We start from the raw sequence: 27517 nt of genomic DNA, 5'->3' as shown, positions 1-27517 counted from the left end.
CTCTCTTTGGCTATGGTCTTGACTTCACTCTAGTGTATTCTCCATGCTGTTAGAATTATCTGTCAAGGATCACTCCACTAGTGGATCTGTTGAACGCCCATCATCCATCACCCTCAGAGTAAAGCCCGAGCCTGAGTCCTGCACACCATGCCTTTCACAGTCTGATCTTCCCTGCTTGCCCAGGCTCACTCACAATACCATCACTGATGATGCTTCCTGTCACATACGTCACTGAACACACCTTGCATTTGCACACGCTGCCCCTTCTGTTTCCTGTCCTAGGAGTAGCGACCTGTTTTGGCCACATCTGAACAAAGGCGTATCTCAATAATTACCTCTTGTCTGAAACTTTCCCTAAGGCTGTCTCCCTGTGTTCTCAGAGTACCTGGTTCATAGCCCAGACCACAAGTCTTCCATGGTTTACAACTGCACTTAGAATAACATCTAACTTTTTTTCACCTAACTTACTCACCTACAAGACATCACTGGACCCCCGTCTGCCCCTCTAACCTTTTCCCATTCCCCTTGCCATTCATGCACACAGAGAAGGAACACCTTTCCATATGTCCCAAAGCAAGGGAATACCCCAAAGCCATCTTACAGCATCCAAAGGCCAACACAAAATCTAAGGCTATGCCCTATAAGTCTGTGTCTTTCTTAACCTCTTATTGAAAGTGGATTTATCTCTGGATTACCTACCAACTCAACCATTAAGGGGCATATAAAATAGCAGTGATATATTTACTGCCTCAATTGAGCTTTGACTATTGCCAAGTGCTTCAATGCATTATCTCATTCAATCTGCACATCAGCCCTGTGAGGTGAGTAGCATTATTTAGCATTTCTACAAAAAGAGAATAGTGATAGCAGCAAGTTTGGATGACTTGTCCAGCATCAAAGCGTGGTGACAGAAACTGCCTGTGCCATCCAAGAGCCTGTGCTCTGATGGCTATGCTACACCGTCTTCATAGGATGGCTGTCAAAGGAAGAACAGGATGAAATCTTGCAGTGAAACTACCAGGAACATACTCTGTCAAGTACCACATTACAGTTAGAGAAGACACCTAACACAGAAGTTTGAAATCTGCAACCAAGAGCAGCCGTTTAAAAATTATCACTATTCTGGATCGCTTAATTCCCAGGGTCTACCTTGCCTGGCCAGCAAGCCCCTTGTCCCTGGGCAGAGTCGAGGTCCTCAGCAGCAGATCTTATACCCCATCTTTTGCCCGACAGTCTTGAAACCTGTGACATATGGTTCCAGGTTGGATTAGGCAAAGAACAGCAAAGCACTCCATCTCTGTCTCTGCAAACTTGGAATGAGCGAAACTGCTCTGCCCATAAGACCATCCTCACTGCATCTGATTCAGGTAAGAAGCATAGAAAATAAGCTTAAGGAGATAATAGCAATCTGCACATTGCTGCAGATACAGACTCCCCTGGGGAGACTCCCCTGTCAAGGCTCCCTTGTAAACCAAGGGAGAAGCTAGATTTCCGCTCAATTTTCCAAGAATCATTGAAACTCACAGGGGAGTCCTAATAAAGGCTAAGTAATTCTTTGAGATCAAGTGGATCCCAGAAAGAAAAGTCCCTTTCCTAGGACAAATGGCCTGCGGGAGATCTGCTGTGGGTTCCAGGAATTTAACTGAGGATTTCTGAAATGTTCCAACAGAAATTCATAAGCGAAACACCCTATAGACTACATGTATGAGTGCTACCATGCAGTTGGTTCCACAAGGAACACAAGGCATGCTGTGTGCAGAATGTCTTGGCTTCATTTAGGAGAAAGAGGAGATGGAGGCATAGACACAAATACAAACCCCTGGTGGCCAACCATTCCAAACAGATGTCCACACTCCACACCCAGCAGATGGAAACCCTTCTGTGTTTTTTAGTCGTACCTCGAAAGCCCTCGGGCCACAAGCTGTGCACACAACTCGGATTCCAAGGAGATTAAGCCCGAGTTCGCTGTGTGCTGAGACTTTAAAGCAGAGTGCTCTAGAGTTGGCGCTAGTGCAGGGTCTACTTACGCATGCAGTCGCCCCCGTACCAGCCCGCGTGGCACTCCGCACAGTAGAAGCCCTTCACGTAGAAGTCGTCCAGGGTGCCCCCCCACGAGCCATTCCGGCAGCTCTTGCAGTTTTCAAAGATGGTGCAACCTGAAACATTCCCAAGCAGAGAGGTGTAAGGCTGATTCTGCACATTCTGCAGGTTCTGATAAGCAAATACAATTAAACAAGAACACCTAAAATCCTGTCACCCAAAGAATTTTATTGTTAACACTTTTTCTCTGCAGTTTTTTTTTTTTTTAAGTTAGGCTTATACAATACTATAGATTGTACATTCCATTTTTGTAACTCATTAACTTAATAGATAATATCTCTTCTAAGTGTAAGTTTTTTATTTCTTTTCATTTTATTTGACAGGCAGAGAGATAGAGACAGAGGAAGACAGAGACAGAGACAGAGACAGAGAGAGGAAGAGAGAAAGGGAGCGATAGAGATTCCATCCTCTGTTTCATTTCCCAAATGCCTGCAACAAACCAAGGCTGTGCCAGACTGAAGGCAGGAGCCAGGAACTCCACCTGAGTCTCCCAAGTGGGTGGCAGGGACCAAGTACTTGAGCTTCTCCCAGGATGCACATCAGCAGGAAGCTAGATGACACGCAGGGCAGGCAGAACTCAACCCAGGCACTCTGGTACGGGATGTGAGCATCGCAGGCAGTGGTTGAAGCTGCGCTGTGAAATGCCCACCCCATTCCAGGGCACTTTAGAAAAGCTGGGCTTAGACTCCACACGGAACATTCTGCTTCTGTAACTCACTCACTTCCTACTTTAATAATACAGAGCAAATATCTTCCTGGGGAATTAACTATTCTTCCGTGTCGTATACTTCCATAATCAAAGGATACCATTGGAAGCAACCCTGGTGCCTCACACTCGGCTCCCCCTGGAAGGTGCCAACAGCAGCCACTACAGAGGGAGCTAGGCCATACTTGGGCATGGACCAGTCTGAAAACAAGGTCTCCTTAGGGGGCAGAGGACAATGAGAAAAGGTAGAAAAACTTAATCTCATGGATCAAAATGGATAGATAAGTTTTGGCTCTGCCATTGTTCAGCTGTGTGTCCTGGAACACATGTGTTGAGTTCTCTGCACCTCCACGCCCTGTCAAATTGGGATGAAAAATTATACTTATCTAATAGGACTGCTTTATAATATTAACAAATTTCAAATGCCTCACACACAATGAGTACTCCCCAAATATAAACTCTCAGTATCTGAGCGATTGCTGTGGTGTAGCAGGTAAAGCCATCCTCTGTAGTGCCAGTATCCCATATGGGCACCAGTCCCAGCTACTCTGCTTTAGACCCAACTCCCTGCTAATGAGCCTGGGAAAGCAGCAGAAGATGGCCCAAGTATTTGGGCCACTGCACCCATGTGGGAGACCTGGATGAAGCTCTTGGCTCCTGGCTTTGGCGTTGTCCAGCCCTGGCCATTGTAGCGTGAACTAGCAGATGGAAGGTTCTCTCTCTCTGCCTCTCCTTCTCTCTCTTTCAAGTAAATCTTAAAAAAAAAAAAAAAAAAAAAAACTCAGTATTTTCATTCCACTTTCCCATACTTCACTTGCTATTCCTACCATTGCATAGATTGTGATCCATTTCATATGTCTATTTCCTGTTTTCTTATGAGGGACTCAAGTCAGGGCCTGCATCTTGTTTAATATTATATCCTCAGCACCTAATATGGTGGTTGGCACAATCAGTGCTCAGTGCCTATAGAAATGAATGAATGAATGAATGATCCAAGTTTCTGAGCTGCCTGAGATCACCAGTGTTCCTCTGAGCTGATGGCATGCTTCCTTGCTTTCAGCTGAAGTTTGGTTTTGGTTGGCCTGCAGGACACATATGTGTGGCTTCTGCAGGGGAGACTCTCTCTATACCACCCTGACTTTGCTTCCGCTCTTCCTGTGCCGCCTTCTGCTTGAGAATGTGGGCTGCTAATGTGACTCTGCCAACTTCCAGTAGTTGGCAAACTTCATCTGGCATCCTGGTGGGGTCTTTGTAGACTGCAAGGGCCATCTTCACTCATGTGCCAATCCACACCCTCAATTAATTCTCCATCTGCCATGTCACCGAGGAAGCACATGGACTCAGAGCATGGACTCAATGGCTTTACCAACTCTATCTCCTGGCACAGTCACAACAGGGTTCCTAGGTACAAGCCACGAAATCCAAGCTGCTGATAGGATAAACGAGGCTGTGTTACAAAGGTACCAGGAGGCTTCAAGAATTGCCAGAGGGGCCAAGGAACCAACTGAAGATCTACACACCCTAGACTACGGGAAAGAATATTGACCAGTGAGGGCCCTGGTGACTGGAGGTACCACTGACAACCTGCCTTTGGTCCAATGTCTGCACCTGGATTTTCCTTGTACCAATGCCCCTAGCAGAGACATGACTGTCATCTACAACAGTGACAGAAACACAAACTATGCCAAGATCCCCCTTTCCCACCTGTAAGATTAGCAAAACTCAAAATGACACATTCTGGGATGGGCATTTGGTACAGCAGTTAAGATGCCACTTGCAATGCCATATCCCTTATTAGAGCACCTGGGTTCGAGTCCCAGCTCTGTTTCTGATTTTTTTCCTGATAACAGTTACCCTGAGAGGCAGCAGGTAATGGTTCATATACTTGGGTCCCTGCCAACCACCTGGGAGACCCAGATTGAGTTTCTGGCTCCCACCACTGTCTTGGCTCAGCTCTGGCTATAGTAGGCATATGGGAAATGAACTACCAGATAGTACATTACTCTGTGTGTGTGTGTGCACGCGCAAGGCTTTGGGAGAACAGTACTCTCATACAGTGGTGGAGTGCCAAATTTAAAGTTTGGAAAATGACATAAACACCTCCTTTTGACCCAGCAATCCTTCTTCTAGAAATGTACCTAAAAATACACTGTAAAAATATTATATGGTACATGTCTAAAGGTATTCATAGTAGTATTGTTCATGACAGGAACAAGCTGGAAATAATTCAAATGTTCATAAACCATGGTAATCCACACAATGACAATGCAGGTATATGCATGTGTAAAAACAAAACATAAGATGGCTTTAAACTGACATGCAGTGATCTCTAGCATAGATTGTTAAGGGAAAAAAGCAAGATAGTTTGTATTGTCTTTAGTATGCTATCTTGTGTATAACAAGAATAAAGATAAATGTGTGTATGTGTGTGTGTGTTTGCTTATACATTCAAATATATGACCACTTCAGAAGTTTGCATAGACAATGTGTACTATCTTTTAATTCTTTTTTTTTTTTTTTTTTTGACAGGCAGAGTGGATAGTGAGAGAGAGAGACAGAGAGAAAGATCTTCCTTTTCCGTTGGTTCACCCCCCAAATGGCCAGTACGGCCAGCGCATCGCAGGAGCCAGGTGCTTATCCTGGTCTCCCATGCAGGTGCAGGGCCCAAGCACTTGGGCCATCCTCCACTGCCTTCCCACAGGAGAGAGCTGGCCTGGAAGAGGGGCAACCGGGACAGAATCCGGCGCCCCGACTGGGACTAGAACCCGGTGTGCTGGCGCCACTAGGTGGAGGATTAGCCTATTGAGCCACGGTGCCGGCCTAATTCTTTTTTATATAACTTTTTTAATGTACCCTAGTACAAAAAAAAAAAAATGAAAATAGCAAGCCTATCTGAATCCTGATTAGGTGTCCTAACACCACACATAAAGGAACTATATCAATGCTTTGAAAACACAGCATTTTGATTGTCCAGATGCAGTGGGTGTTGGATTCTAAGGTCAACAGTCATCATTCAGTGGCCTTATTGTTAGTCCTAACAGTGCTTTTGTTATTTCACAGTTATGTCATAAGAAAAAGCAAATAAATTAATCATAATAGGAAATAATAATAGAGAAAAGAGAATGAGAGAAAAATACAGATATAAAATCAAAGAAATTAAATAAGTAAACTTGTAATATTAATTTGAAATTGAGTATCAGGAAAACTTATTGATTTCTTTTTTCCAAAATACTTATTTCCTAACTATCTAAAACACACACACACAAAATCACCTAAAAACAGTAACAGTCCAATAGGGTGGTTAGATTATGGTGCCAGGTTCAGAGTTCCTTGGAGAAATGACTGACCCAGACCTGTGGCAGAAAATGAGCACGAAGAATTTGAAATGTTTTACAGAAAAAAAGAATCAAAGAATCCTTCAAAACCTAGTGTGGTCATGTCAGCAGGACATAAAAGGGCTCCCAGTGTCCTCCCATGGGCTGATGCATGATTTAAAACGAATGATGATGGAAATGGATTAAATTACATACTAGAAAACTTCACAAAGTTTATGGAAAATGGAATTAAAAAGTAAAAATTAGGCCGGTGCCGCAGCTCAATAGGCCAATCCTCTGCCTGCAGCGCCAGCACACCGGGTTCTAGTCCCAGTTGGGGCGCCGGATTCTGTCCCGGTTGCTCCTCTTCCAGTTCAGCTCTCTGCTGTGGCCCAGGAGTGCAGTGGAGGATGGCCCAAGTGCTTGGGCCCTGCACCCACATGGGAGACCAGGGGAAGCACCTGGCTCTTGGCTTTGGATCAGTGCGGTGCGCTGGCCGCAGCGCACCGGCCGCAGCAGCCATTAGGGGGTGAACCAACAGAAAAAGGAAGACCTTTCTGTCTCTCTCTCACTGTCCACTCTGCCTGTCAAAAAAAAAAGTAAAAATTAAAACTATAAACTTTTCTTCTCAACATAAGCCCTATCAAGATCAAAACATTTTCTATGTGATATCAGCCATTTAGTCCATCCACTGAGGGTTCTTGGAACATAACAATGTCAGTGTGTTCTTTTGCATTATTAACTGAAGAAGAGATTTTTTTTAAGATAAGATACAAAAGGAAGTCAGAAGTGGCTAAATTAGGTTTGTAAGGTAGATGCCTAATGATTTCCCATGGAAACTCTTGAAAATTGTCATTGGTTGACATGAGGAGTGAATAACAGCATTGTCATGGTTGGGAAAGACATCTTGGTGAAGCTTTCCCATGTATATTTTTTGCTAAAGCTTACTCCAAACACTGTCAAAATAAGCAGGTTTTATTGTTCTTTCATACTCCAGAAAAGTCATGACCTCAAACCTGCTGTAATGCCTTTTGCTCTTGAGCAGTCTGCTTCTGTTTTAACTGGACCACTTCCATCACTTAGTAGCCACTGCTTTGATTGTGCTTTGTCTTTAGGATCTTACAAGTAAAGCCATGTTTCATGTTCTTTCACAATTCATTGAAGAAATGCTTCAGGATCTTGATCCACTTATGAAAAATTTCCATTGAAAGCTCTGCTTGTCTGCAGGTGATCTGGTGCAGCAGTTTTAGCAACTGTTGAGCATAAAGTTCGTTCTACTTTAAGTCTTCACTCAGAATCATCTGAGTTGAAACACATGAAGTAGCTATGATGTCAGCTGCTATTTCTGCTATTAATTGTTGATTTTCTTCAGGTAGGACATGAATAAGATTTTTTTTTCCTTGACAATCAATTTGTATAATTTGTTGTTGCAGGTTTCATCTGCAACATCATCCCACCCTTGGTTAAAGTGAGTTACCCATTTGTAAACTGTTGATTTATTTTGTAAAGCACCAAAGATTTTACCATTTTTCTTCCTAAGCCTCACTTTAAATTTGACATTCATTTACTTCAAATATGACAGAACTCCTGTTGCTCTGATATGGGCTCTTTTTAAGTTGATACCTTTCTTATTGTCTCAAATTAGATCCTATTCAGACATGTTGTAACAAATTAGTACAAGTTTTTAAAATCCATGCATAGTATTTTTCATAATATGCATTTTCCATGAACTCTTTGAAAACTCCTCATCTATAAACAAATACAGAGGTTCACAATGGTACACAGAGAAGCCTCTTTGATCACCAATGATGGCTGCTGAGGCATCAATTCACTATTCTAAAAATAACAGACTCCCCTTTCCAGATAACCACTTGATTGACGTGGGATAGTTCTTTACTAGTTACATGCAATGATGGCTCCTGAAATCATTGCAGTGAGACTACAGATGTTGGGTGCCTCCTGTGTGGGGTAACAGGAAGCATAAGACACCACCTATAAACTTCTCTTGCCTATCAGATGACCCTATGCAATCTCACAAACCCACAGCCCCATTCTGGTGATTACCCAACAATACCACATGGTATTTGAAAGTACCCAAAATTCTTCAAAAATTTCCATGCCACTGCCAAGGCCTCCTAGTAGAGGGCCTATGATAGTCTCTTCCATGTCATATACTGATAATTCAGGTTTTTTTTTTTTTTGAGTTTTTTTTTTTTGCAGTTTTTTTTTTTATCTTTTATTTAATGAATATAAATTTCCAAAGTACGACTCATGGGTTACAATGGCTTCCCCCCCCATACCGTCCCTCCCACCCATAACCCTCCCCTTTCCCACTCCCTCTCCCCTTCCATTCACATCAAGATTCATTTTCGATTATGTTAATATACAGAAGATCAGCTTAGTATACCTTAAGTAAGGATTTCAACAGTTTGCTCCCACACAGAAACATAAAGTGAAAAATAATAGATGATTTTTTTTAAATGATGATGAAATCAGATCAGACCTATTGTCATGTTTAATCCCAGTGAGAGTCAAGTTGGGAATTGATAATTTCTTTCTTTTTTTTTTTTTACAGAAGATCAGTTTAGTGTACATTAAGTAAAGATTTCAATCGTTTGCACCCCCATAGAAACACAAAGTGAAATATACTGTTTGAGTACTTGTTATAGCATTAAGCCTCAGTGTACAGCACATTAAGGACAGAGATCCTACATGAGGAGTAAGTGCACAGTGACTCCTGTTGTTGACTTTACAAATTGATACTCCTGTTTATGGCATCAGTAATCTCCCTATGCACCAGTCATGAGTTTCCAAGGCTATGGAAGCCCCTTGAGTTCTCCGACTCTTATCTTGTTTAGACACGGTCATAGTCAAAGTGGAGGTTCTCTCCTCCCTTCAGAGAAAGGCACCTCCCTCTTTGAAGACCTGTTCTTTCCACTGGGATCTCACTCACAGAGATCTTTTTGCCAGAGTGTCTTGGCTTTCCATGCCTGAAATACTCTCATGGGCTTTTCAGCCAGATCCGAGTGCCTTTAGGGCTGATTCTGAGGCCAGAGTGCTATTTAGGACATCCGCCATTCTATGAGTCTGCTGAGCATCTCACTTCCCATGTTGGATCACTCTCCCCTTTATTTATTCTACCGGTTAGTGTTAGCAGATACTAGACTTGTTTATGTGCTCCCTTTGACTCTTAGTCCTTTCATTATGATCAATTGTGAACTGAAATTGATCACTTGGAATAGTGAGATGGCATTGGCACATACCACCTTGATGGGATTGAATTGGAATCCCCTGGTATGTTTCCAACTCTACCAATTGGGGCAAGTCAGCCCGAGCATGCCCCAAATTATACATCTCTTCCCTCTCTTATTCCCACTCTTATGTTTAACAGGGATCACATTTCAGTTAATTTTCAACACTTAAGAATAACTGTGTGATAATTCAGGTTTTTTTAAAAAAAGACATATTCTCAGCATTCCCAGAGTCAATGGTAGGAGCCAGGCTATCACCTTCTAGGTTGAGCATATTTAGGCACAGGAGTTGAGAGATCCCAGGAAAAAAAGCATTATTAAATCATTTCCCTACAAACTATACATAACCATCACTGGGGCAATAGTTTTGTTTTTCTTTTTTTCCCCAGAAACCTTTTATTTAAGGTATACAACTTCATGCATTTCGTAAGTACAACTTTTGGAACATAGTGATTCTCCCCACCATACCCACCTTCCCACCCACACTCCATCCTTCTACCTCCTCCCTCTCATATTTCCATTCTTATTTTTTACTAAGACCTATTTTCAATCAACTTTAAACACATGAGATTAACTCTATACCAAGTAAAGAGTTCAACAATGAATAAGAAAAGCTAAACTGTTCCACAACAGTCGAGACAAGGGCTATTCAAAGTCATTGCATCTCCAAGTGTCCAATTCACTTCTACACATTACCTTTTAGGTGTTCTATTAGCTACCACAGATCATGGAGAAAATATGGTATTTTTCCTTTTGGGACTAGCTTATCTTACTAAGTATAATTTTTTCTAGTTACATCCATTTTGTCACAAAGGACAGGATTTAATTGTTTTTACTGCTGTGTAGTATTCAATGGTGTACATAACCCATTATTTCTTTATACAGGCTTCAGTTGACAGGTATTTGGGTTGATTTCATGTCTTAGCTATTGTGAATTGGGCTGCAATAAACATGGAAGTACAGATAATTCTTCCATGTGCTGATTTCATTTCCCTTGGGTAAATTCCTGAAGTGGGATGGCTGGGTCATATGGTAGGTCTATATTCAGATTTCTGAGGTATCTCCATACTGTCTTACATAGTGGCTTCACACGTTTACATTCTCACCAACAGTGGATTAGGGTGCCTTTTTCCCCACATCCTCACCAGCATTTGTTGTTGGTTTCTGTATGAAACCATCCTAACAGAGGTGAGGTTAAACCTTGTGGTTTTGATTTGCATTTCCCTGATGCTAGTGATCCTGAGAATATTTTTCATGTGTCTGTTGGCCATTTGGATTTCCTCTTTTTGAAAATGCCTGTTTAAATCTTTGCCCATTTCTTAACTGGGTTGTTTGTTTTCTTGTAGTTGAGTTTCTTGATCTCTTTATATATTCTGGTTATTAATCATTTATTGGTTGCATAGTTTGGAAATAATGTCTCCCATTCTGTTGGTTGCCTCTTTACTTTGTTGAGTAGTTCTTTTGCAGTACAGAAGCTTCTCAATTTGATGTAATCCCATTTGTCAAATTTGGCTTTGACTGCCTGTGCCTCTGTGGTCTTTTCTAAGAACTCCTTGCCTATGCCAATGTCTTGCATGGTTTCCCAAATTTTCTCTAATGACTTGACAATATCAGGTCATAGATTTAGGTCTTCCATTATTTTGAGTGGATTTCTGTGTAAGGTGTAAGGCAGGGGTCTTGCTTCATACTTCTGCATGTGGAGATCCAGTTTTCTCAGCACCATTTGTTGAAGAAACTGTCCTTGCTCCAGGGATCGATTTTAGCCTCCTTGTCAAAGATAAGTTGGTTGTAGATGCATGGATTGATTTATGGCATTTCTATTCTATTCCTCTGGTCTATCTATCTGTTTTTGTACCAGTACTAGGATGTTTTGATTATAATTGCCCTGTAGTATGTCTTGAAATCTAGTATTGTGATGCCTCCAGCTTTGTTTTGGTTGTATAAGATTGCTTTAGCTATTTGGGGGTCTCCTGTGTTTGTTTCCATATGAATTTCAGCATCATTTTTTCTAGATCTGAGAAGAATGTCCCTGTCAATTTCATTAGTATCTCATTGAATCTTTAAACTGCTTTAATTGCTTTTGGTAGTATGGATATTTTTATGATATTGAGTCTTCTAATCCATGAACATGATTTTTCTACTTTTTGTATCTTCTTCTACTTCTTTCTTTAATGTTTTGTAATTCTCATTGTAGAGATCTTTGACATACTTGATTAAATTTCTTCTAAGATATTTGAGTCTTTTGGTAGCTATTCTAAATGGGATCAATCCCTTAACATTTCTTTTAAATAGCCAGGTGCCCTGTAATTAGGTGCATATACATTTATTATAGTCACATTTTCCTGTTGAATTGTTACCTTAATCAATTTTAACATTTTTTGTGTTAAAGTCTAGTTTGTCCAATATTAGGATAGCTAAACCAGCTCTTTCAGTTTCTGTTAGCATGGAATATCCTTTCCCATACTTTCACTTTCAGTGTGCATGTATCTTTGTTGGTGAGATGTGTTTCTTGTAGGCAGCAGATAGATTGGTTTTGTTTTTTAATCCATTCAGCCAGTCTGTATCTTTTACCTGGAGAGTTGAGGCCATTTACATTCAAGGTGACTACTGATAAGTAACAACTTGACCCTGCCATTTTTCTATCATGTATTCCTATTGTTTACTTTGGATTTCCAATGTACTTTTTTTTTTTTTTTTTACAGAGTTAGACAGTGAGAGAGAGAGACAGAGAGAAAGGTCTTCCTTCCATTGGTTCACCCCCCAAATGGCTGCTATGGCCAGCACTGCGCCAATCCAACGCCAGAAGCCAGGTGCTTCCTCCTGGTCTCCCGTGGGGGTACAGGGCCCAAGCACCTGGGCCATCCTCCACTGCCTTCCCGGGCCACAGCAGCAGAGAGCTGGACTAGAAGAGGAGCAACCAGGACAGAACTGGCACCCCAACTGGGACTAGAACCCGAGATGCCAGCGCCACAGGTGGAGGATTAGCCAAGTGAGCCGTGGTGCCGGCCTTCCATTGCACTTTTACTGAGAGATTTTCTGCCTTCACTTTCTTTCATTGTGATGACCATGATTGGGTGTGTAGCACATCCTTAAGTATCTTTTGTAAGGCTGGACAAGTGGTAACAGATTCTTTTAATTTCTGTTTATTATGGAAGGTCTTTATTTCATCCTCATTCATAAATGAAGGCTTTGCAGGGTACAGTATTCTGGGTTGACAGGTTTTTTTCTCTTAATACTTGGAATATGTCTCACCATTCTCTCATAGCTTATAGGGTTTCAGATGAGAAGTCTACTGTTAGTCTAATTGGAGATCCTCTGAAAGTAATCTGGCATTTCTCTCATGCACATTTTAGAATCTTTTCTTTATGTTGTACTATGGAGAGTTTGACTACAATGTGTCATAGTCAAGATTTTTTCTGGTCAAGTCTATTAGGAGTTCTATGTGCTTCCTGTACTTGGATGTCCCTTTCTCCAAATTAGGGAAGTTTTCTATAAGTATTTCACTAAAAAGGTCTTCTTATCCTTTCTCTTTTTTCCATGCCTTCAGGAATGTCTAAGGCCCATATGTTGGATAATTTGATAGTATACCATAAATCCAACAGTGTTTTTTAGTTTTCTATTTTATTTATTTTTGATCTTCCTGACTGCTGTGAAGTTTCCAGAGATTTGTCTTCTAACTCAGATATTATTTCTTCTTCCTTACTGAATCTGTTGTTAAGTCTTTCTACTATCTTTTTTACTTGATGTATTGAATTATTAATTTCCAATATTTCATTTTGATTTATTTATTTTTTATTTTTTGACAGGCAGAGTGGACAGTAAGAGAGAGAGACAGAGAGAAAGGTCTTCCTTTGCTGTTGGTTCACCCTCCAATGGCCACCACAGCTGGCACGCTGCGGCCGGCACACTGCGCTGATCCGAAGGCAGGAGCCAGGTGCTTCTCCTGGTCTCCCATGGGGTGCAGGGCCCAAGCACTTGGGCCATCCTCCACTGCACTCCCGGGCCATAGCAGAGAGCTGGCCTGGAAGGGGGGCAACCGGGACAGAATCCAGCGCCCCGACCGGGACTAGAACCCCGTGTGCCAGCGCCGTTAGGTGGAGGATTAGCCTATTGAGCCGCGGCGCCGGCCTTGATTTATTTTTAAAATCTCTATTTCGTGGAAAAAAATTATATCATGTATGGATTTCTTTAATTCGTGGAGTTGCTTCTGATTACTTCTAAATAATCCAATGATCAATTTTTTGAATTTCATTTCTGGCATTTCTTTAATCTCTTCAGCTTCACATTCTACTATTTAAATGTGTTTTTTGAGGATATCATGTTGTCTTCCATATTCTTGTTTCTTGAATTTCTGTATTTGATTTTAGGCATATGTAGAGATATTTGTTGTTTTTTTTTCCCCCTGTAGTGCTTTTATCTTCAGACTATGCCTCTGTGGCTTAGTAGAGTGTCTGCTCTTTCAGTTAATACTCAGAGGCGTGTGCTGGGTATGGCCAGGGAGCTCTGTTCAGTGCACCAGGGTGAGGGGAGTGTCCAAGGTGTAGTCTCACACTCACCCCTTCTCCTCCAAGGAGACCAGTGCCTGGTCACTAGCCCCAGTGGGTGCAGTATTCACCCCCCTTGCCACAGGAACAACATAAAGGACCTATCCTCAGTGTGACCATGGATCCTGCAGCAATGTCTCTCACCAGGTAATCAGGGATCCCTGACCTTGTGGAGCTGCCTATGGTAACTGTTCAGAGACCCAGTCACACCCTGTACCCTCCCATATAGCCACAGTGTTTTCATTGTCCACCCCAGCACACAAGGCTCCCACAGTCATGAACATCCAGCCCGCTGTCAATTCTTCCAGCCAGACTCAGGCATTTCCTCGTGGCTGGTTGCTGGGTGTGTGCAGTTGTTACATATGTCCAAAATGACACCTGCCCTCTATCAGATAATTATAGGACACCAGTGCCAGGTGGCCGGGAGAGAGAAATGTGCCCCCCTCTTTTTTTCCTTCTAGTTGGCAGGTACACTGTCCCTTACTGGGCTCCAAGCTGGACTCATATCAGGCTCTTTTTGCAGCTTTATCGTCAATGGCTTGGGCTGCTGCAGTCACCTAACTCTCCAAAGCTGGTGCCAAGGCTCTCAGCTACTGGGGTCCTGAGTTGTGCATGTCCACATCTCCCACATAGGCCCACAGTGCCCCTCTAATTTGTGTGGAGTTTTCTGTGCAATTTTCTCCTTTACTCTTCCCTGAGATTGCACTCTCTCCATTTTATTTTAACTATCATCCCCTAGACTAGATCAGTAAGCTCCCTCCTTATTCCACCATCAATGGTTTTCTTTTCTGGGGTCAAATACACAAAGATTATGCTGAGATCTCACCTATTTTAAAGCTCAATGCACCAAGAAGGAAGGGTGACTTAAAGGTATCACTTGTAGACTTGACCCCTATTTTCTTTCCTTTTCCATCATTTTACAAAAAAAGGACACTTCCAGCAGTAATAGGCTTCATGCCCTGTGTTTTAGAAAGAAAGGGAAGGGGGTTGACCATTTGGCCTAGCAGTCGAGGTGCCACTTGGGACACCCACATCCCCTAGCAGAGTGCCTGGGTTCAAGTCCCAGCTCCATTCTGGATTCCAGCTTCCTGCTGATGCAGATCCTGGGAGGCAGTAGTATCAGCTCAAGTGGTTGGGAGACCCAGATTAGCTCCCAACTCTGGCTTAGACCTGGTCCAGCCCCAGCTGTTGTAGGAATTTGGGGAGTGAGCCAGATGATGGGATTTCTCTCTGTCTCCAATCACTCTGTCTCTGATCCTATACACTTTCTCTTGCCAAAATGAGCTAAATAACAATTCCTGTGGCTTGAGCTCCCTACCAAATTCCCTCTACCCTTTTCAGTTTTCTGTCTCATCTTGAACGCACATTTCATCTTCATTAACACATCCTCCCTGACCTGTTTTTGTTTTGTGCACCCTCCCCTATTCCCATGTGGCCATGGTACTCTGTGCTTCTAGATCACAGCACTTACAACACTGCATTATGGCTGCCTGTTCGCCATCTCCCCCACCAGGTGGCAAGTCCTGGGAATTCTGGAAATGTGTCCTTTTTTTTCTTTCTTTCTTTTTTTTTTTTTTTTTTTTTTTTTTGTAAATATCACATATTTATTTGAAAGGCAGAGCAACAGAAAGACAGAGAGAGAAAGAGGCCGAGACAGAGAAATTTCTATCTGATGGTTTACTCCCCAGTTGGTTGCAACAGCCAGGGCTGGGCCAGGCTGAAGCCAGGAGCCAGAAACTCCATCCTGGCTTCCCATATTGATGGCAGGGGCACAAGTACCAGGGCCTTTTTCTACTGAATCCCAGGTGTGTCAGAAAGCTGGATTAGAAGCTGAGTAACTGGGACTCCAACCAGCCCTCTTGATGTGGGATGCTGGTATTGCAAGCAGCAGTTTAACCTGCTGTATCCATACCAGTCCCAGACTGTGCCTTCTTTATTTCTATCATTTTACTCCCAGCAGTTGACAAGGGACACGGTCTTCTTGTTAAGGGAATGAATGAGTACACAGATCCACACCTTTACAAGTTGAACACCGAAATGAGGATGCGCTCCTTTAATTCCTTTGCCTGTAGTTATAATGAGCTGAATCGTGTCACTTAGAATAATTGTAACCACAGCTTCCCGATGGCTGCCTGCTATAGCATTCCGGCATTCAGCAGGTTCCCATTCATTATTTCAGACAACAGGAAGGCAGCCTGCGGTGTCCCATTTCACACTCACCTGGGTGAATGAGGCAGGAGTCACACTCATTCTCCTCATTCCTACAGCAAGGGATGGTATAACCCACCACCTCCTTCCTTCCAGGGCAAACACATTCAATCTGGTCGTATTCACAGCACTCCCGACACATGATGTTCCACTCTGCTCCAGGGCAGCCTTCGTTAATGACCGTGTACTCTGCAATGGAAAACCAGCAGGCAGCTGAAGACAGGTCTTGGCAGAACGCGGTAGGGACTTTAAATATTCTACTGCTAGCAGCCTTGGCCTATGAACAGGTGGCCCTGCCTGAATGAGAGATCTTTGTGTGAATGCCTCCTGGGCAGGAGGCAGCTACCCTAAGGTTGTATCCAACACTGTCCACTGGGGCACAGATGCAATTTGCTATCGCTGCTATTTGTTTTAATTTTTCTATTTTTCAAAAACAAGATCTTATTTCTTCAATAGATAATTGAAGTAGACTGACAACAGAATACGTATGTAATTTGCAAACAAGACGACATTCTTAGGGGTCTATACAGGCCACTGCTTATAGCTGTGTACGTTGTGCACTGCACAACTCCAGAGGGAACCATTTGACTGCACAACTGTGCAGCACAGCCCAGCCATGAAGGCCATCAAAAAAATCTGGAGACCATGCTGTAAAGCAGGCCATTCAAATACAAGGCTGATTGCCAAGGAGAGACTATGTCATTTCTTCCAGACTCAGCTCCTCAATTTCACAGCATGCCATTTTCGTAGTATCTTCAAAGCTAAACCCAACAGGAAAAAACAAAAAGTACCTTAATTAGTATGTTTGGGAGAATTTCAATGTTTTACAAGGGTGAACTCATTAGCCCAACTTCATTCAGTCCCCAAGTACAACTGAGGGTTCTTTCCCATGAGAAAAAAAGTATTCCTTTCTCAATAGGGTTTTTTTTTTCCTTCCTTCCTTTCTTTTTTTTATATACGCCTTGAGTAAAAAGAAAAACCATCTGGCAAAATCTATAAGAGGAATCAGTCGGGGGCTGCCCAGAGGAACTCAGGCTAAGCAATCACCCTGTTAGCTTTGATTTACTCATTTCCCAGTCTCCATTTCTAAAGGTTTAGCACAACACTGATGATTAAAGCAGAGACAGAGCAGATACTGGAGAAAGAAAGTGGAGCTGGACAGTGTCCCTGCGAAGACTGCCCTAGACACCCCGAGCAGGGGTCACCAGCAGGCTGTGCAGGCCCACATAAGCCATCCCTAGCCCTGGTGAGGGTTTCTCAACTCCGGTAGCCCATAGTTTGATTTTCCACTCTCTTCACCCAAATTGAGCAGGCTGACACAGGCTCGATCACTCCTAACTTGCTAAGCAGAGTCATTTAAAGGAACTATCTCCATCTACTCCAAGCCTCAGGTAAGAAGCTTCTAGTGTCAGAAAGAAACCACTTATGTAATAAGGGACAGCGCCTTAAATGGGCTAAATCTAGTCTTCTGGAAACTTTCCTTTGTGAAATTCATTTTTCTACAAACATTTGTGGATGGGCAAGTTCCTCACCCGGGTGTTAGAACACCACAGCACTGCCACCTCCGACGTTCTGTTCCCCCCACTATTCTGTGGGCCCCTGCAGAGTGACCACCACGACTTACTGAGCTGAGCTCCCCATGTTTCTGATGTCAGCTGATGATGGGAATGACTTTTGAACTCTATAGGGAAACTTAATGGTCAAAGGTGAGGGAAAGCAGAAGAAAACATAGAGATACATCTCCAAATCTTCAACATGGCAATGGGTTCTTAGGAATAAGGCCACAAGCATGAGTACAAAAGAAAAATAAATAAATCAGACTTCCCCAAAATTTAAAACTTTTGTGTCAAATGACATTATCAAAATGGTACAAGCACAATCCACAAAATGAGGGAAAATATTTGCAAATCATATAACTAGCAAATGTTTAATGTCCAGAACATATAAAAAAGTTCCTATAACTCAACCACAAAAAGACAAATGACTTAATTTAAAAATGGGCAAATGATTTGAATAGGTACTTCTCCAGAGAAGATATGCAAATTGCTAAGAAACACATAAAAAGATGCACAATACCACAAGTCATTTGGGAAATGCAAATCAAAACCACAGTTAGATACCACTTACTGGGATGGCTAACTTCCAAACCATAAAAGGGGGGGGGGGGCAGGAAGGGGAACAAGTGTTGGCAAAATGTTGAGAACTTGGAATCCTCATGCACTGTTGATAGGAATGTAATATGGCACAGTCTACAGGAAACAGTTTGGCAAATACTATGCCACTTTCTATAAGGGATTTGAACATCTGGACTTGGTATCTGTGAAAGGTCCTTGAACCAATCTCCCAAGGTTTGCAGGGACACTTATACTTGCTTACTGTCTATTTCCCTTATGTGACCACAAGCTGATAGGAACTACATCTAATTTATTCACAGGTGCAAGGGCAGGGCCTGGCACACAAGAGTATACCATTGACAAATCTGGCCTTACTTCTCGAGCTACCCTCCTTTCAACAGTCAAATATTTCCATCCAGTGGGTCCATCTGGGAGCAGTAAGCCAAGAGGGTTGCCTTTGCCCCTCTTTTCTGATATCAGAAATATGGCATTTGGCTTCCCCTGGGGAAAAGTTCCTAGAACTATCGGTTCAGGTTACCAGCCATGGGCACCATATTCCTCGACTCCAGCCTCTGCCCTGTCCAACTTACATTATCTCTACCCTGAAAGGCAAATATGCCTGAGCAGTGGCTGTCTTACCCTCTCCCTGTCCCCACCATTAACCTGGGGGCGCACACTACATCCTCCTAGGATTTTAAAGCATTTGTGAACACTAGTAACTCCTGGGGGGACAGGGGTGGGCACTGACATACAACTCATTTGCATCTTTTATAAGACTCTGTCCTTCAACATGGAAAGCCAAGTATGCAGCTGACAAAGCCCCTTTCTCCCCAGCTGCAGATTTGGTCACCTGCAACCTATCTGTGGAATACTGGTGGCCTCCCTTTTATCCAGGAATTAATTCCCTTAAATACTTTCACTAGCAATTCCCTTTACTTCAATAAGCAAGCCAACTTATGCCCTTCTTATTCCACCATCTCAATGTAAAGGAACAATCCCACGGTTAAGAATCTTGAGACAAGGGGCCAGTGCTAGGGCATAGCAGGTGAAGCTACTGCCTGCAACACCAGCATCCCATATGGGCGCCAGCTTGAGTCCTGACTGCTCCACTTCCAATCCAGCTCCTTGCTCGTGGCCTGGGACAGCAGCGGGAGATGCCCCATGTGCTCAGGTCCCTGCACTCAGAATAGCTCCTAGCTCCTGGCCTTTAGACTGGCCCAATTCTGGAAGTTGTGACCATTTGTGGAGTGAACCAGCAGATGGAAGATCTCTCTCTCTCTCCCTCCCTCCCTCCCTCCCTCTCCCTCTCCCTCTCCCTCTCCCTCTCCCTCTCTCTCAGACACATACACACACATTCACATTCTTTCAAATAAATAAATAAATCTTAAAAAAAAAAAAAGAATCCCAAGATGAGAGGAGACACTGGATTATGTAACCACAAGGACTCAGATGAGAGGTAGGCAGGAGGCTCAGTATCAGAAGAGGAGATGTGAGGACAGAGTGGAGGTTGTAGTCATGAGTCATGAAGATGGCGGAAGGAGCCATGGGCATGAGCCAAGGGTTGCAGGCAGCATCCAGAAGCTGGGAAAAGACAGTAAAACGGCCACTCCCTGGAGCATCCAGAGGGAACACAGCCCTTCCAATGCCTTGATATTGGATATTAGAAGTTAGAGGAGGGCAGCACTGTGGCAAAGTGGGTATAGCCGCCGCCTGCTGTGTCGGCATCCCATATGGGCACCAGTTTGTGTCCTGGCTGTTCCACTTCCAATCCAGCTCTCTGCTATGGCCTGCGAAAGCAGTAGAAGATGGCCCAAGTCCTTGGGCTCCTGCACCCATGTGAGAGACCCAGAAGAAGCTCCTGGCTTCGGATGGCACAGCCCCAGCCATTATAGCCAATTGGAGAATGAACCAGTGGATGGAAGACCTCTCTCTCTCTCTCTCTCTGCCTCTCCTTCTCTCTCTCTGTGTAACTCTGACTTTCAAATAAATAAATAAAACCTTTTTTAAAAAAAGTTAGAGGCAAGATTCACTTGTCTTTTGTCTTCCAGAACCACAGGTAATAGGCAGGTGTCATTTTAAGTTACTAAGGTCACAGTAACTTGTCACAGCATCAATAGGGAAGAAATACACCACGCCTTCACAAGACAAAGGATAACCTGCAACAAATCATCTAAGCAGTGAGTTCCCAGAGCACAGTGCCAAGAGCTTGGGTGAATTGACAGATTCATTCTCCCATTCCACGAGTATTTACTGAGTGTTCACTGTATGCCAGGCCGGAGTCTGCATGCTGGAATACAATGGAGAGAAAAACAGACACCATCCCTGACCCCAGGGAGCCCCCAGTTCCATAGAGGCATTGGCATCAGTCGAATAACTCCATCAATGCATGCTCACAGCCTACAATAGAGACAGTGTAAGACGTTATAAGAAGAAATCAATGGGCAGGAAGGGGCACTGACACCAAACCTACAGACTCCACAGGGCTAAGATTTGAAAAAACTCACAGGAAGAAATCGATCCATTTGCAAAAATAAGCCCACTTCCAGGAACATGGAGGTGGCGGGTGGAGGCAGGGGTTTTGATGGTTTGATGACTTGGCCCTTTCCTCTCCAGGCTGACAAGACCCTGTTACTTCCTGAAATCAGATGTATAATAGAGATATATGAAATATCCTGTAATAAATGCTCCAAGTTGCCCAGCCAAAAGATTTAAAATTTCAATAAGCAGACAAGAGCAATGTCCTGGATTTTTCTCAATTGATTAAAATTACATTTGTGGAAAGGGCACTTTGGCCATTTGGCTTCCACTGGGCAAATTTCAGGGAATTTCAATATGGTGCTCGGGCCAGTTCCAGAAACTAGGAGTCAGGGAAAGACCAATAGTGGTGGAAGTTACTGAAGGTTTTCTTATGTGTATGGTAAAGTGCTTTGATGTCCTTTGTGCAAGTTAACCTTTAAAATGCTCCAGTGAGGTTGGTAATCCATTTTTTAAAGTTAAAATAATTTAGCCCACCCTCCCCATCACTTTACCAGTGAACAAACAGGTTAAGTAGGGCAGAGGTGGTTTTATTTATTGCAGCAAAGAGAAATGACCAAGAATCCTTTTTAAGGAATGAATTTGGAGGGAAAAACAGAGGCCCACAGAATTCCAGGGCTAGGGGTGAGGTGAACAAACCTGCCACTGAAGGAGAAACAGGCTGGGACCACCTCCGGGTTAGCCAGCTACTGGAGTTGAGCAAACCTTGCTTTGCTTGCCACGTTGAAAAACAATGTCTTACAAGCTGCAAATGAGGTCAGTGCTTCTCAGAAAATAAGCACAAGGGACCCCCCCACAGCATGGCTCTGGGATAAACAGGCATGGAGAGATCAAATGCATGCCCATGTCAACTCACAGACTTCAAGTATCACTCACAACTTAACTCCGCCATTGATAAAATAGTGATTTTTCTCTTTATCCAATACTTTTTTAAGCCTTCGTTTTTTTTTACAGCAGTTTTAGGTACACAGCAAAATTGAGTGGAAAGTTACAGATGTCCCATATACTCCCTGCCTCCAAGGTACACAGCCTCCTCCATCATCCAAGTCCCCCACCAGAGTGATGCATGTAGTACAAGAATGGACCCATAGAACCACAGAGAAGGCATCCTCATCCAAGTCCCCCACCAGAGTGATGCATGTAGTACAAGAATGGACCCATGGAACCACAGAGAAGGCATCCTCCTTGACTTTTCATATCTTCATTAACAAAAACCAACTACTGATTTTGTGAAGTACCTGTGACTGGTCTTGTGAATAACAATGTTTGCCTAAGAATTTCAGGAGATGCCTGGGAATGGCAGACCTCACACTCAGCTAGGGAGAAAATCTGGACCATCAGCTGCAGAACACTGAGCTTCATTTTCCAGAAACCTCCACCTGGCTGCTGCCCTGGATTTCCCAGATGCACCACTAACAGGGCAAAGTCTGAAAATCTGCTTCATTATCCATTGGCCGGACTCACTATTTTTTCCAACTTCCACCTGTAGCTACTTCTTCCCTTTCTAAATCCTTTTTGCTGACTTGTTGGGCAGAAAGAGCACATTTTGGATTCAGAAATCACTCTTCCCCGAGACCGCTGACTTGCTGAAATAAACCCCTTTCTTCTTACCAAAACTCGTCTCTGGTGCACTGGCTGTCCAGAGGCCAGCAGCAAAGTCTTGGTCATTTGGCTGGATTACACCCACATTGGCACACTATTACCACCCAGAGTCCACGGTCCACATTAGAGCCCACTCTCCGTGTACATTCTATGGTTGTGGACAGAGGTGCACGACCCTACTGCAGTGTACAGAGGGTTTTCACTGCCTCGATAGCTGTGCTCTCCCTACTCACTCCTCCCCATCCCCCAGAAAGAGTATACACTTTTTATTTTTTGACAGACAGAGTGGACAGTGAGAGAGAGAGAGACAGAGAGAAAGGTCTTCCTTTGCCGTTGGTTCACCCTCCAATGGCCACCGCGGCCGGTGCGCTGCAGCCGGCGCACCGCACTGATCCGAAGGCAGGAGCCAGGTGCTTATCCTGGTCTCCCATGGGGTGCAGGGCCCAAGCACCTGGGCCATCCTCCACTGCACTCCCTGGCCACAGCAGAGAGCTGGCCTGGAAGAGGGGCAACCGGGACAGAATCCGGCACCCCAACCGGGACTAGAACCCGGTGTGCCGGCGCCGCAAGGCGGAGAATTAGCCTAGTGAGCCGCGGCGCCAGCCCAAGTATATACTTTTTTTAAGAGAAGAAATTGTCTTAAAGTTTATTTATTTTCACCTACTTGAAAGAGTTACAGAGAGAGGAAGACACACACATACACACAGAGAAAGAACCATCTTCCATCCACTGGTTTATTCCCCAAATGCCTACAGCAGCCAGGGCTGAGCCAGGCCAAAGCCGCAAACCTGGAACACCATCCAGGTCTCCTACGTGGGTGACAGGAGCCCAAGTACTTCAGCCCCCAAGGGATGCCCTCCCAGGGTGCATTAACAGAAAGCTGGAGCATCCAGGCTGGAACTGGCACTCTGATATGGGATGTGGGCACCCCAAGCCCTTCTTCAGCTTCCATGCTTAGGGACAGCATCCCTGGTACCTCCTATCCAGAGTGCAAGTCCAGTTACATCAACCCAGTGCTGCCTCTTGCAGAACTCACTTCGGATAATAAAAGACATCTAGCTTTGTGTTTCTGTTCTATCAGCATGATCACCAAGGCATTGAAAGCACTGCTGATCCACTGGCACAGGCTCAGCTTTCAGATGTTTGGTGAATGAGGAAGGAGAGAAACAAGTTGGCTGCCATCATCATCATGGTCATTGTTCTGCACCCACTGTCACAGCCTAGGGCAAACGGGTGGCTCTCTTCAAGGCTGTCCATTACTGACCCATTACTATGGTTGTCAAGATGTAGAAGCACTGACCCCTCGGTCAGCGGGGCTTCCCCTAGGCAGGCAGGCAGGCAGGAGAGGCAATTGCCTTAGCCTCATATTCAACACCACATCTCAAGGAAACACATTGCAGATGGCTGCTGTGAAGATCACGCTGAAAAGACTGAGGATTCTGTCTGAACACAAGGGTCAGCTTGTTCCACACCCGACTGAAACATCCGTTGTCAGACCAGAGGTCCAGGCCAAGACCACCCCAGAAGGTGGTGAAGAAAGACATTCTGACCAGGGGCAGATCTTAGAACCCACCTTTGTGTCTCCCACGAGCCCCAGCACCCTCCCGCTTAACCACATTTAATTAAAATGTCTACTGAGGTTGGCTTTTTAAAACCCACCTAGCATTTTATAAGCCCTCTGAGACCAGAAGGAGAAAAAAGACATAGAATGAAGCAACTTGAGGGCCTCCCCCCTCCCCACCCACTCCACCCCTCCCGGCAGGCTCTCTGAGCTCCCCATGTGGACGTCACAGCAGCACACGCATTCCTGCTGGCTGCAGGGTCCGACCCTCGGCTCCATGGTGCAGATGCCAGAGGTGGCAGGAAGACAAGACCGTGACTCAGGGTGCTCGGACACTTGCTGGGACCCTTGGTGACTCTGAACCTCCGCCTGAGGCTTTGACAGCCATCCTGTTGTGACAAGTTGATGGGCCAATAAACAGGTCAGGTCCCTGATGCAATGGGAAAGGGGGCAGTCCCTTTAAGAGTGGAGAAGATGCTTGCTTCTACCCGGAAACTGCCTTGAGCAAGACAAAATACCAACCAACCACACTCCTCTGTGTTTCTGGTTTTATCATGAGAATAGCAAGATGAAGTTACATGCCCCACCTTTCTGATGGCTTTTTTGCTTTATCATGAGCAGGTTAGGACAGCTCTGGCCTCCTGATGGGTTTTATCCCTGCCCTCTGGTTGACTGTTAGCTGTTATTCTGCTCCCTTGAATTGTGCTTAACAGACACCACTTTGACAGATTTCTTGGGTCGGCCTCTCTTGGAGCCCCTCTCCTGACTGCTGCCGCGGGAGATTTCTAACTTAAATAAATCTTGCTTTACTCACTGTTCTGCCTGATGGAAGCTCTTCTGCATGAGACAAGAATTACAGTCAGGGCTGGCGCTATGGTGTAGCAGGTAAAGCCGCTGTCTGCAGTTCCAGCATCCCATATGGGTGCCTGTTCTTGTTCTGGCTGATCCTCTTCTGATCCAGCTCCTTGCTAATGTGCCTGGGAAAGCAGGAGAAGATGGCCCAAGTGCTTGGACCCCTGCACCCACACGGAAGACCCAGAAGAAGCTCCTGGCTTCTGGTTTCGGATCAGCCCAGCCCTGGCCGTTGTAGCCATTTGGGAAGTGAACCAGCAGATGGAAGATATCTCTTTGTGTGTTTCGTTCTTTCTTTTTCTCTTTCTCTCTGCAACTCTGCCTTTCAAATAAATATATAAATCTTTAAAAAAAAAAAAAGCATGGAGGTTGCCTTCCTTCATCACCATTTTCCCTGTACCACTGTCATCAAGTGACTCTCACTCAACCCCAGCCTGGCTCGGTCTCAACTCCAGTGACCTCAATCTTCTTCTCACAGCCCTCTTGTTACAAGAGTCTGATCTCTGGAAAGCTAAGGCCTGCATCACCACCTTTGGGGACCAGGAGTGATAAAACTTTCCAAGGAGTCCCTAAAAATTAGAACTGTGATGAAGGGCAGAGGGAGGACAGAAATCGACTTGCTAATTCCTTTCTGTCTGTCTTCTTAAGTCCGATGCTCCACCCTGGAGGTCTTCCATCGTCCTCCTCTACTCCTTGGGCCCGGCACCTCCTGCAGACATTTCTGGGCTCTTGACACATTTCGGTTCATTGAATCACCATAACTTCAAAGTAGAGATTATTTTATTCCTTCAACAGATGAGGTGTTTGAGATGACAAACAAATTCTCCCAGATCATCAAGCTTCCACATAAAAGGCCAGCATTCACTTAATGAAGAATGGGATGGGAGAGGGAGTGGAGATGGGACAGTTTGCAGGTGGGAGGGTGGTTATGGGGGGGGGACCGCTATAATCCAAAAGTTGTACTCTAAATAATTTTATTTATTAATAAAAGTTTTTTTTTAAAAAAAGGCCAGCATTCAACTCTTTTGGGGGCCACAATCTCCTTCTTTGCAACACAATACATGGATCCTTGAGAGTTCACAACCTCTGCCTCTACAGTGTCAGGAGAGAGGAGTTTGGGCGAAGCATAAACACTTAGGAATCAGATTGCTTAGATGTGAGTCCTGACTGCAGCGGTTACTATGCAGCCTTGGTTGACCCACTGAAATGCTTTGCGCCTGGATTTTCTCATCTGCGAAATCAGGATCCTAATGTTACTTTTTCATGGTTGTGATGAGGAATGCAAGAGTTCGTGAAAGGAAAGTGGCTGACAGGGAGCTCAGATACGGGTGTCACTATTATGTTTGTGATTGATATTAACAATCATGGGGACGCTGTTGTGGCATAGGGGGTTGAGCAGCTGCCCATGATGCTGACATCCCATATGTAAGTTTCAGTTCAAGTCCTGGCTGCTCCGCTTCTGATCCAAGTCCCTGCTAATGTGCCTGGGAAACCAGTGGAAGAAGATCTAAGTGTCTGCGCCCCTTCCACTGCTGTGGGAGACCTTGATGGAGCTACAGGCTCCTGGCTTCAGTGTGGCCCAGCCTGGCTGTTGCAGTCATTTGGGGAGTGAACCAGCAGATAGAAGATCAATCTCTCTCTTCTCCCATCACACCCCACAGCCTGTAGCTGCCTTTAAAATAAATAATTTTTGTTAAAAAAAAAAAAAGGTCAACCATCAGGCTGTGGGTAGTATCAGTAGTCCATGCAGAACAAAGTTCTGATTCTAATAGTGACACAAAGGATAAAGTTAGGGAAGATATTTTTTGTACTCTGAAACCATCACATGGTGTTGATGAATAACCTGCTTTAGATAACAGTAACAGACACTCACAGCACTTTCCCTATGCAACACAGTTCACCTGTATTAGCTGATTTAATCTTTACAACAATTCTATAATATAGGGACAACTAACACTCCCCAATTCACAGTTGAGGAAACAGGCATGGAGAGATTGAACAATATATCCAGGATAACACAGGGTGTAAGCACAGATAGGATTCAAATTCAGAGTCTGTTTCCAGAGTCCAGTGCTTCACCAGCCTACTGATCTGGCTCTGAGCCGCTGCCTTCATCATTCTGAAGGCAACAATAACCATGTGCTCTGAGCAAGGCAAAGTGCTGAGTTCTGTTCAGGTTATTTCATTTAGTCCTCACGATGGCTGTCCAACCTTGCATTCGTACATGAAGAAATGGAGCACAAGAAGGTCACATACTTTGATCAAGGGCACACAGTAGTGGTAGAGTCAGGATTCAGTGTGTATGCATCAGAGGCCCAGGTTCTGATCTCCTCTACACACTCCCCAGACCATCTGCATTGAAATCATCTGGAATGCTTGTTAATCTACGACCTGATACCAACAAATTACTAGAGGAAAACATCGGGAAAACTCTGCAAGACATTGGCATAAGTGAACACTTCTTGGAAAAGACTCCAGAAGCACAGGCAATAAAAGTAAAAATAGACAAATAGGATTTTATCAAGCTAAGAAGCTACTGCAATGCAAAGGAAACACTCAACAAAGTGAAGAGGCAACTGACACCATGGGAGAAAACATTTACAAACTATACAACTGATAAAGGATTAATATCCAGGATCTATAAAGAGCTCAAGGAAAAAAAAAAAAAAAAGGCCGGCGCTGCGGCTCAATAGGCTAATCCTCCGCCTGCAGCGTTTGGCACACCGGGTT

General features: G+C 44.1%; 1 protein-coding gene across 2 annotated transcripts in view; it reads right to left on the bottom strand.

Moving 5' to 3' along the window:
* The window catches only part of PAMR1 (peptidase domain containing associated with muscle regeneration 1), a 95227-nt gene that overhangs the window by 51207 nt on the left and 16503 nt on the right, over window positions 1–27517 (bottom strand). For both annotated transcript variants that reach the window (XM_008269766.4, XM_008269767.4), the window contains exons 2-3: window positions 16136–16312; window positions 2028–2156 (exon numbers count right to left, since the gene is read on the bottom strand). In XM_008269766.4, coding sequence (XP_008267988.2) covers window positions 2028–2156; window positions 16136–16312 — 306 coding nt within the window. The remainder of the gene's footprint in view (window positions 1–2027; window positions 2157–16135; window positions 16313–27517) is intronic.

The sequence above is a fragment of the Oryctolagus cuniculus genome, chromosome 1, assembly GCF_964237555.1.
Source record: "Oryctolagus cuniculus chromosome 1, mOryCun1.1, whole genome shotgun sequence".
In the NCBI taxonomy this organism is placed as follows: Eukaryota; Metazoa; Chordata; class Mammalia; order Lagomorpha; family Leporidae; genus Oryctolagus; species Oryctolagus cuniculus.
The sequence above is the reverse complement of the archived record's forward strand: the minus strand, read 5'-3'. Positions and strand labels throughout refer to the sequence as shown.